Source organism: Zonotrichia albicollis, chromosome 3 (assembly GCF_047830755.1).
Source record: "Zonotrichia albicollis isolate bZonAlb1 chromosome 3, bZonAlb1.hap1, whole genome shotgun sequence".
Classification (NCBI taxonomy): Eukaryota; Metazoa; Chordata; class Aves; order Passeriformes; family Passerellidae; genus Zonotrichia; species Zonotrichia albicollis.
Window position 1 is genome coordinate 115,603,406 of NC_133821.1, and position 11,024 is coordinate 115,614,429.

General features: G+C 56.9%; 2 protein-coding genes across 2 annotated transcripts; one reads left to right on the plus strand and one right to left on the minus strand.

Moving 5' to 3' along the window:
* Positions 1–1,650: 1,650 nt before the first annotated feature.
* Positions 1,651–5,049, plus strand: POU3F2 (POU class 3 homeobox 2). Its single transcript, XM_074538544.1, has one exon. It carries the CDS (start codon positions 1,798–1,800, stop codon positions 3,103–3,105), a length of 1,308 nt encoding a protein of 435 aa, XP_074394645.1. The 5' UTR covers positions 1,651–1,797; the 3' UTR covers positions 3,106–5,049.
* An 846-nt stretch (positions 5,050–5,895) lies between these two features.
* LOC141728627 (uncharacterized) lies at positions 5,896–8,993 on the minus strand. Its single transcript, XM_074538545.1, has 2 exons — positions 8,456–8,993; positions 5,896–7,763 (listed from the first exon to the last, which is right to left on the minus strand). Exons 1-2 carry the CDS (start codon positions 8,991–8,993, stop codon positions 7,672–7,674), a joined length of 630 nt encoding a protein of 209 aa, XP_074394646.1. The 3' UTR covers positions 5,896–7,671.
* Positions 8,994–11,024: the final 2,031 nt, after the last annotated feature.

Sequence of the window (11,024 nt, forward strand, 5' to 3'; positions counted from 1 at the left end):
CGGCCCCAGGAGCGGGCGGGAGGGCTGGCCCGGGCGCGGAGAGTGGGGCGGCTCTCCCAGGACGGTCCCCGCGATGCCTTGGCAGAAGCCTGCTGCGGACTTGCCCTGTTGTTTTGTTTCAACTCACTGGTCTACACCTAATTGGGAGGAGAGAGACGAGAAAATGAGCATCAAATTATAAAATTCCTGGGTGCCCAGTTGTTTACACACGGGAAACAAAAGGCACGGCTTCACTTCAGAGACACTGACTTCCCTCTCCGCAACCCTCGCAGAAAAGGCAGTATTGTTCTTTCCTTCGCCTGCACCTCGAAGAAAGGGGGAAAAAAACCCCCAAACCTTAGGAAGAATCTCCACTCTTTCACGGACAAAGTTTGCGCCCCCCTCCTCCTCTCCTCCTCCTCCTCCTTCCTCCCTCCCGTCCCCACCCCCCGGCAGAAGGAGCTCTTGATACGCCGCTAAACTAACGAAACGAGGTAACTCCTGCTGCGCCCCTTGTCTCAGGGCACTGGATATCCTGTTTATGCTGCTGCTGTGTATATGTTTATGTGCAGGAGCCCATCCCCCCTCTCCTCCACACCCCCACGCAGAGGAATATTTCCAGGCAAGGAGCCTTTCCAGCGCTCACGTTAAACACGATGATTTATAAACAACTCGCAGAAGAAAGCTGTTTCTTGTTAGTAGTAATAAATTCCCCGGTCCGCCCTATTGTGTTATTTCGATGAAGATAGTGGGAGCCTGCGACGCGCACCTAGCCCCGTGAGCAGTTTATTTTCGAGACAAAGCTATGGCTTTCAGCTCAAAAATGGGCCGCGAACTCTTTTCGCGTCGGCCAGCCCGGCGCTGCTCATTCCTAAGAAATCCGAATCCAGTTCCAGGGTCTCCTTCCTTCCTGTCCGAGCCGCAACTTCTTTTCTTTTCCCTATCCCCCTCTTTTTTCCCTATTTGTTTTTTCCTTTTCCCACCACCCTCTCATGCCCATCTTCCGCATCCAGGCAGAGTCGCCAGCGCCGCTGAGCCGGTCCCGCAGGCACCCGGTCCTCACGGGACGGGATGAGCGGAACAAAACCACCTCCGCAGCGCCGAGGTGCGAAGCCCCGACATCCCCGGAGGAGCGGCGCGCCCCGGCGACCACCGGGTGCGGGGAGCGGGGCAGGGCCGGCGGACGGGCAGGGGGCCGCCCGCTCCCCGCCCCCGGGGGCGCGGCGCTCCCGGGCCGCTCCGGCGGGGCTGGCGGCGAGGCGGCGCTGAGAAAGTTGGGGGTGGGCAGGCGAGCACCCCCGGCCCGCAGCGCCCGCTCCGGGGCGCAGAGACGCGCGTCGGGGCGCGAGCAACAGGAGCCGGCGGGCGCCCGGGCAGCGGCAGCATCCTCCCGCCGGCCGTGCGGTGCGGTGCGGTGCGGGGCGGGCCGGGGCGGGGCCGGTGACAGCGGCGGAGGCACGCCCCTGCTCTCCGCCGCGCTCCCCCCGCCCCGCGGCCGCCGCTCCCCGGCGCCCCGTTCCCCCTCGGAGTTGGGTCGGAGCGGGGGCGGGCCAGGGGCGGGGCCGGGGCGGGGCGCGGCCGGCGGGGCGCGCCAATGGCGGGAGGCGGCGGCGGCGGTCGCCGGGAGCGGCGGCGTCCGTCAGGGCGCGGGGAGCCAATGGCGTGCGGCGGCGGGGCGGGGCGGCCGCGCGTGCCTTCGCAGTGGGCCCCGCCGCGCGGGCCGGGGGGGCGCGGGCGCCGCGCGGCGCCCGAGGCGAAAAAGTAGCTGTCAAATGCGCGGCGCCTTTAACCGGCGCGATCAGTGCGGCTCGGCGAGTCATGGCGACCGCAGCCTCCAACCACTACAGCCTGCTCGCCTCCGGCTCCCCCATGGTGCACGCCGAGCCGCCCGGCGGCATGCAGCCCGGCGGCGGCTACCGCGACGCCGGCGCCCTGGTGCAGGCGGACTACGCGCTGCAGAGCAACGGGCACCCGCTGAGCCACGCTCACCAGTGGATCGCGGCGCTGTCCCACGGCGGCCCCGGCGGTGGCGGTGGCGGCGGCGGCGGCGGGGGCGGCGGCGGCGGCGGCGGCGGCGAGGCGCCCTGGTCGGCGGGCGCGCTGGGCCAGCCCGACATCAAGCCGGCGGTGGTGCAGGCGGGCGGGCGCGGCGACGAGCTGCCGCCGCCGCCGCAGCACCCGCCGCCGGGGCGGGCGCCGCACCTGGTGCACCACGGCGGCGGCGGCGGAGGGCACCACGCGGCGGCGGCGGCGGCGGCGGCGGCAGCGGCGTGGCGGGCGGGCGGCGCGGCGCACCTGCCGCCCGGCATGGCCGCGGCCAACGGCGCGCAGGCGGGGCTGCTCTACTCGCAGCCGCCCGGCTTCACCGTCAACGGGATGCTGGGCGCCGGGCAGCCGGGGCTGCACCACCACGGCCTGCGCGACGCCCACGAGGAGCCGCCGCCGGGGCCGCCGCACCACGGCCCCGAGCACCCGCCGCCGCCCCACGGCCCCCACCCCGGGGCGGCCGGGCCGGCACCGTCCGCCGCCGCCGCCGCGCCCCCCGGGCCGCCGCCGCACCACGACCCGCACTCCGACGAGGACACGCCGACCTCGGACGACCTGGAACAGTTCGCCAAGCAGTTCAAGCAGCGGCGCATCAAACTGGGATTTACCCAAGCGGACGTGGGGCTGGCGCTGGGCACCCTCTACGGCAACGTCTTCTCGCAGACCACCATCTGCCGCTTCGAGGCCCTGCAGCTCAGCTTCAAGAACATGTGCAAGCTGAAGCCTTTGTTGAACAAGTGGTTGGAGGAGGCGGACTCCTCCTCGGGCAGCCCCACCAGCATAGACAAGATCGCGGCGCAGGGCCGCAAGCGGAAAAAGCGCACCTCCATCGAGGTGAGCGTCAAGGGCGCGCTGGAGAGCCACTTCCTCAAGTGCCCCAAGCCCTCCGCCCAGGAGATCACCTCGCTCGCGGACAGCCTACAGCTGGAGAAGGAGGTGGTGAGAGTGTGGTTTTGTAACAGGAGACAGAAAGAGAAGCGCATGACTCCCCCGGGAGGGACGCTGCCGGGCGCCGAGGACGTGTACGGGGCCAGCAGGGACACGCCGCCGCACCACGGGGTGCAGACCCCCGTGCAGTGAACTCGCGGCGGGGGCGCCCGGCCCCTCCTCCTCCTCCTCCTCTCCTCCTCCTCCTCCTCTCCTTCCCCCAACTTTTGATTGTCCTTTTTTTTCTTTTTTTTTTCTTTTTTTAAATTTTATTTTCTCCTATCTTTAAAAAAAAAGACAAAAAATCAAAAAAAGAAACAAATGCGAAAAAAAAGAGAAAAGAAAAAAAGCGAGCGAGCGAGAGGGCGAGCGCGAATCACAGCGGACAGACAGATAGACAGACAAAGCACCTGCACCACACCGTCCCTTAGACTGTAGGAGGTGTGATGCTGAATTTTGACCTTTCCAGGCGGGTGCCCGTGCACGGGAGTGGAGTGGGTACCGCGCACCGGCAGGCAGGCGGGCACCGGCAGGCAGGCGGGCACCGGCAGGGCAGGCGCAGGGCGAAGCGGTTCGCACAAAACTCCCTCACTCGCTGGCCAAAAGAGACGGCGCTGCCCTGCCGGGGAGGGGGCGGAGGAGAAAGGGGGGCACGGCCACCTCGGGTCCCCTCCGCAGCCCCCTCCCGCCACACAAAGGCAGATCGCATTGTGGAATGTCGCTCGGTGTTGGCACATGCTGCTGTGTTTATTTTCTGTGGATCCCCTGTATGAATATATGTAAAGACAAAAAAAAAAAAAAAAAGGAAGAGAACTGAAAAGCTATCCCTTTTGATGTAGACAGTATTTAACCGTACCAATTTGCACTGCAAGAAAATCGAAGTTTACATAAACAAAATGTTTATTTTTTTCTTTTTTCCCCCTTCCTTTCCGACCTTAATTTTGCAAATGACTTGCATTTTCCACAGTGAGCGTTAGTCAACCAGTGACCGGTCTACAATATGTTACTGTGTTTTAGCCTTTGCTTTATGTGTATATGTGAACTTTTGTTATAAACAAGTATTCTTAAATACGTGTAACGCTTATTTTCTCCTTTTACCATAGCAAAAAGAATTAGTATATGTGTGTGTATGTATACATGTGCACGCGTGCACAGGCATACATGTATACACATATATATAATTTCTCTATATACACATATATATGCACCTCCAGCTCCCATTCTCCAGAGATGTGACTCTCGTAATTGTTTAATACACGCCTTCAATGGCAAGAGTCGAGTTTGGAGAAAGGAGAATAATGCAAATCAACAAAGTAAACTTCATTTTCAGGCAGTGTGTCCGGGGGTCGAGGCGCAGCCAAAGGGGGAGGAAAGGAATACGTGCAACCCTTCCAGACCGTGTCAGTGCGGGCCAGCAAGGCCTGGTGTGGGAAGGCAGAGAGGGAACAACGTGTTTCCAGAGGTTTCCCAGAGAAAGGGGCATTTCCTTGAGGGGGAAAGGGAATTATTTATCTCCCCCACCACCGCCCCCTCAGCGCCCTTTCCTTCCCCTCATCCCCCCCCTGCGTGCCTTTGGCATCCCCGGTCTCGCCTCCCGGGCCGATATCAGCCTCCAAACTTTCTTTTATTGAGCAGTTTTATGTCCAGGCAGAGCCAGGGAGAGCCCGAGGAGCTGCTGGGCCTGAGGTGGGGGTCGGGTGCTTACACCTGCCTGTAAACACACGCTGCCCCCTCCTCTCCACTGAGACCGTGTGCATTTCTTTTTCACTTTACTTTCCATATTTATTTTATTTTCTATTTGTATCCAGCCCCTCTCCCTTCCCATCCTCCCCTTGTCCTTTGGTCAGATTGTGGTATAATTTATTGAAGGAAAGGACCAGTTTTAACTTGGGCAGCCTTGTGTCTTTCACTGGGGAATGAAATGAAGTGGGAAAAAATGCCATTTTTCAATCCGTGTTTCTCACCCCCCCTCCCTTCGCTAATAGTTTTAAAGTGCATTTCGTGACATTATCTTGATGAGAAATGGTTAACTTTCCAAAATAAAAAAAAAGAGGAAAAACCCACGGGGACAAAAAGGAAAAAAAATGGAAATAAAAAGGAAAACAAAAAGCTCTGAAGGGAAGCAGAGGAGCGGGACCTCGGAGCAGCGCATGTATGTGCGTGTGTCTGCGTGCGTGTTTGTGTACTTATGCACACACACAGCTATGCATATACATTAGAGGGACTTTATGATAGTTATAAATTCATAAAGGGATCATTTAGTCAGCACAAATGGGTGCTATAGAGACAAAGCATTTTTATAATCTAAAAGTTTACTTAGTTGAGTGTTGGACAATTATGGAGAAAAAAACAGTGAAGCATTCTCTCGCAGAACTCTCCTATAAATATTGCATTCAGTAGCTAAGGCTTTAGAATATGTTTCTCATTGTCTTTTAAAATGCCTGTGACACTGGGTTTTCTTTCCTTCTTTCTTTCTCCCTTTCTTTCTTGCTTGCTTGCTTTCTTTCTTCTTGGTAAGACAGATGATGATTTCTAAGAGGCACATGCATTAGCCTTTTTCCTGGTTTTCCAACAATTGTTAAAAAGATACGGGCACCAAGCTTTTCTCTTTTCTTTCTTTTTTTTTTTTGTTTGGTTTTTTAATTTTTTTGTTTGTTTGTTTATGTGTTGAGCTGCTTGTTATTTAAAGTGTTGAGGACTAGCGCCTAGTGAAGTGAATCAGATCAGGGCAGATCCAGTGGTAAAGGGAGGAAATGAACTTTCAGACACTTATTAATATGTGCGTAAGGTCAGACAACGGAGTTGAGAGGATGTTTGAGAAAGCCTCAAACTCCAAATAGGTTTACTAAAACAAAAGTTACCAAGCAAACCTTACCACTATGTATATATGTTTAATATTTGTCCTTTGAAATGCAGAAATAGTTTCAATGTTTTCTTTGTCTATTTTTCTTTTTTTTTTTTTAAATGCTACCCAGGGAAATATTTTCATATCATTTTTAAGTGGCCTGCCTCAATGTATATTTATTTCTTTTAAAGCAAACAGGTTCTGGAAACTGTTTTTCTGTAGCTTTAAATGAGTAGGTGAACAAAATCTATATGGGATGTAATTTTTTTTGTTCAGTCTCTTTAAAAATACTTTGTTTTGGTACATTTGGATGTGCTTGTGGGGAAAAATAAAAACGCAGAGATCCTTATATATTTATGTTAAAGTAATATTTTATTATCTACATAAAACAGAAATGCACAATACCTTCATAGTTTCTTCTAATTATTGAAATATCGTTATTTTATTTTTAAAGATAGCACAGATTTGCATAGTCCTTAAGATCTGGAGGGAGAAGACCCCAGTACTTATACTGAGCTGAGTTCTGTGTAAAAGCACCGCCGTTCCTTTCTATTTCATGGAATTTTTGGAATAAATTTGATGCCTATACCGAGAGGTTCCACGCTTATAACTTTGAGGGTGGTGAAGGAGAGCCTCGGGAGCTGTGTTCATTGTGTCTCTCGGCCGATGAGCCACAGCCGTGTGTGTTTTGGAGCATTGATTTCTGTGCGGGCAGGGCTGTCCTGCCTTTGATGCTGCTGGGGAGATCTCAAGTTTTTTGCATGCTCTGGCGGAAGGCACGGGAGAGAAGAGGTTCGACTCTTCTCGGTCCCTTTTTATAATTTAACATCTGACTCCTTAAAAAAAAAAAGAGAGAGAGAGAGAGAAAGAAAAAAAGCAAAACAAAAAGGCGGGGCTTATTGATGGGAGTACCGTTTGGAGGAGGAAGGGAGAGCGCGGTGCCCAGCGGGGCTGCGCTCCCCCGGGCCGGGCCGGGCCGGGCTGGGCCGGGCAGCGGCCCCGGTGTCGCGTTCGGTGTCGGCGGCTCCGTGCGGTGACGGGCGGGTCGGTTCGGCCGCAGGGTCCCGGCCGGGGACCGAGGGTCTGGCGCTGACAGGCGACATCGAGTGCGCGGTGTTCCCACGGGTGTTCGGGTCCTTGGCTGGTTCGGGTTCCTGAGTGCGATACCCTGCTCTGCTCCCCCCTCCCCTCCTTCGCGATAGTTTCCAGGCTTATTAGATTTAATCATCTTTTCTAACTTCTAGTCAATATTACACTCATCCCGAACAGATTCAGCTAAATGATCTTATCAATAGTTTCGAAGAGAAGTGACAGAAAGAAGAAGTGTTTTGTGACCGCAGACGTGCTGACGGGTAAAATGTTGAAGCTGGGTATGGATTTAGAAGTCCTTGGTCAATAGCCCGCGGAACGGGTTGCGGAAAGCGAGCAGCCTCTGCCCTCTGCAGGACACTCGGGTGGGCGCCCAGGGAATATTTCGCCTTTGGCGGGGGGCCCCGCTCTCGGGGAGCGCTCCCGTCTCGGGCGGGCAGGAGGCGATGGCGCGGACGGTGCCGGAGCCGGGGCAGGCCGGACGCGGGGATGGCGGCTCCGCCGGGGGCGGTGGCGCGGCCGCCGCCGCTCGGGGCAGGCCCGGCCGAGGTCCCGGGGCTGCTCCTTCGGGGCTCTTTGCCCGGAGACAGGCTGACCTTACGGAAGCGACTTCGCTCGTCCTTCCGGACTGGTTGTGGGAAGGCCGGCTGGTTCGGGGGTCATTCTTTTTGTCGCTTTCGATCTCTTTTTTAAGAGAAAGGAGAGGGGGAAATGGAGCAGCCATAGGATGCTCCTTCTTCAGATGGATGTCAGGGTGTGCGGCAGCTCCTCGGGCTCCCTCGCTCTCATTTCCAGGCAGGGACACTCTGTCGTAGGTCAGATGTCAGCAACAAAAGCCCTGTTTCCTCGGTCAGCTCTCTCTCTGTGGAGGCCAGAACTGGGAGGCGAGAGGAGAGTGAATATCCTCAAGTCTGTCAGTCCTGATTGTCACCCCCAGTGTCCCCAGCCCTGCAGGGGCCAGAGGCAGCAGTCGGTGCTGCCTGGCTCGGGGAGCTCCCGCCGCCGCCCAACTGCGCCTTCTTTCCTGAGAGAGGGCATTGGGGGCCGGGGTTTGGAAAGAGGGAAGAGGAGGAAGGCGAAATCATCCTACAAATCCCCAGGCTGGCCGGGATGGTGTTCGACCCGACGTCACTCTCGGGCTGGGCAGCTGTGAGAGCCCCGCTGGGGGCAGAGGCCGCGCTGTCTCCGTCGGGCTGTGTTGGCGGCAGTTCGGGGCTCCCCGTGTCCCTTCTCCAGGTCCCCGGCTCCCAAGGACTCCTCTGGCCGTGGCCGGGCCGCGGGGACAGCGAGGGACGGGCCCGGCTCCCGGAGCCCTCCCGGCCCGCGGCCCCGGCCCTGGCCCCCGCCTGGGGCTGCTCCGGCCCTCCGTGATCCGATGGGAGAAAGCCCTGGAAACACTGGAAACCCTGCAAACCCTGCAAACCCTGCAAATCCTGCAAACCCCGCAAACCCTGCAAACCCCGCAAACCCTGCAAATCCTGCAAACCCCGCAAACCCTGCAAACCCCGCAAACCCTGCAAGCTCTGCAAGCTCTGCTAACCCTGCAAACCCTGTCCCTGGGCTGCCTACCCCTGCCTGCCGGGTTGTCCCAGGCCGCGCTGTTGGAGGTTTGGTGGCTCTTTGTTGCTGTGCCGTCGGTGAGCGGGACAGAGAGGTGACCGGCCGGGGAGGCTGGCGATGGCCTCCGGCGGGCGATGAGACTGGGCTTGGCCTCCGGCTGGGCTTGGTCCGGTTTAACTCCGGCCGCAGATACAGCGCTGGGGAAGGTGGCGGGCATGGGGGGACCCCAGGCAGAGCCTGGGCAGCGCCTTGCGGAGCAGGGAGTGGGGGTGAGGAAGGAAGGGAACTGTCCGCGGCTTTTTGGCGGTGGACGGGGCAGCGACGGCTTTTTGTGGCGTCCGGAACGGAGCCCGGGCGCTGGGGTCTGTCCTGGGAATCGTGGCTCTCCCGCCGCCCCCGCTCCTGCGGGCGGGTGTCTGTTTGTTGTGCGTTTCGGAAGGGACGCGACCTGGGCTGCCTCTCTGGCTTTAAATCTCGATGTGGAAAATATAAAAATCCAAATTTTCAGAGTTGCAGAGGCTAAGTTAGCGCTCTGTGCTGGGAGCATGGCCAGGTGCCGTCGGGGATGTAGGAAGGCGCTCTGCAGAAGCGAGTTTGCCCTGGCTCGGGCGAGCGATGCTGGGGGAGCGGGCGCTTCTCCGGGGGAAATTAGTTAGAGCAAAGCCAAAGCGTGCTTCAGCAGAAATGGTAAAACAGAAAGCAAAGGCTTGTCTTCAGACCCGACTTCTCATCAAACTATAAACCAAACAAATGGGCTCTCCGGCAGGCGAGTCCCAGTGCAGTGCGTGTATTCTCACGCCGCAGTCGGCCTCGGCCCGTGGCCTGGTCCCAGCTGTGGGTCTCTTCCTTCGAAGCGTTTATCTCTCCCTGCAAACTCCCTGTAAATACCACAGAAACTGGGCCAAGTGCCCCGGGCATGCCGGGGTTTCACGCAGGGCCCTCGGGCCGGGAAGGCCGCCCGTGCCGGAGCGGAGCCCCTTCCTTCCCCGCACCCCGGCCCGCACGGCCCGGCCAGCCCCGAGCATCCCGCGGGGACCCTGCTCTCCCGTCGGCGGGCAGAGAGAGGGATGGGGCAGGGACAGCGGCAGCAGAGCGCCCGAAGCTGTGCCCCCGTTACCGGGAGCAGCGGCTCGGGGGCTGGGGAGGGGGCGCCGGGACCCCTTGGCCGCAGGGAGGCCGCGGGTCTGGCCCGTGACCGCCCGGCCCCTTCCGTGCGCTGCCGGCCCGGAGCTGGAGCTCTGCCTCCCTCGGCCAGGGGGATGCGGGGCTGCTGGGGCCGCCGGGGAGCCCCATCGCGGCTCCGGCAGGGCCGGGGGGTTCGGGCCGGCCCAGCCCCGAGCTCCGGTCCCGCCCGGCTGCAGCTCCCCCGGCCCGCTCGCCAGGTCCCGCCGGGCCGGGCTGGGCCGTGCCCCTGGGCCGATATCGTTTGTAAGGATTAAAAAGAGAGCAGGCCCGTAGGAAGTTGGTGTTTCTCTCTCCCCCTCCTCCTCGCACGGCGGTAAATCCTGGCAGGCTGAGGCAGCTTGTAAAAGTGATGACGGGACAGCTCTCCCCCTCCTCTTCCCCGTCCCGTCCCGGGAGCTGTGAGAGGCGCTCGTCTAAAAGTTAGGACTTGTTTTTAGCCAGCCTGACTCATTCATTAATTCTCCTTCCCTCCTTGATTCATTCATGTCTACAGTCATTCATTGCCAAGTCCATGGAGGCATCAGCTCCTTGGTCAGTAGGGGAGACGTACAAACAAGGATGGTGCTATTTATTTCCCTCTGCCTGTGGATTTCTAAGACGTTCAAGCAGGCACAATCATTAAACTAATTTGTATTTGATTGTTTGGGCGGACGGGGGTGAATTTTATTGCACTAAGCATTCAAGCACGCACGCATCGCTGATTACCAGTATACATTAAATAAAGTTGTTTGTACACATTGTCTTACCACATATAGGCAGTCTTATTATTCTAATTACTCTAATTAGTGCATTGAAATGTTTTCTACTTGATTTGAGGAGACAGTGATTAGTTCTATTACTTCTTTTAACTCTTATTTCATGGAAAACTGTTGATGCATGTTCCAATTACCTTGTTTTTCTCTTTAATATAGCGTGGGCCAAAATTATTATGAAATTATATTGTTAGCAGGTAGAAACATCCATCTATTTTCCCTTTCTAAAAGAACTTCCATTTTTTTGTATCCACCACCACCAGACAGAACACTCCCAAAGTGTTCACAAGTAATTACTTCTAGCCAAAGCAGCACGTTTCTTCTTTACAATTTCTTCTGCTAGTGCTTTAGTACTTTGTGGTTGTAGCATTAACCTTCATAATTTTTTTTTCCTAAAAAGAAAAAAAAAAGAGTCTGACATATACTTCGAGCAAAGCTATTTAATAACTTTTAAATTAAGGTTACTATTAATTGATAGGATCAGTTCATCAAACATGTTACTTCGATAGGGAATTGTAATTAAAACCTTAATCCCGTTTGAGACTTAGTTTTATCTCGAACACTTTCTTGAGGGATTTTTCCCCCCTTTTCCTCGGCGGTCGCCGCTTGAAGCACGGTGGGGGTACAGAGTGGAACCCAGA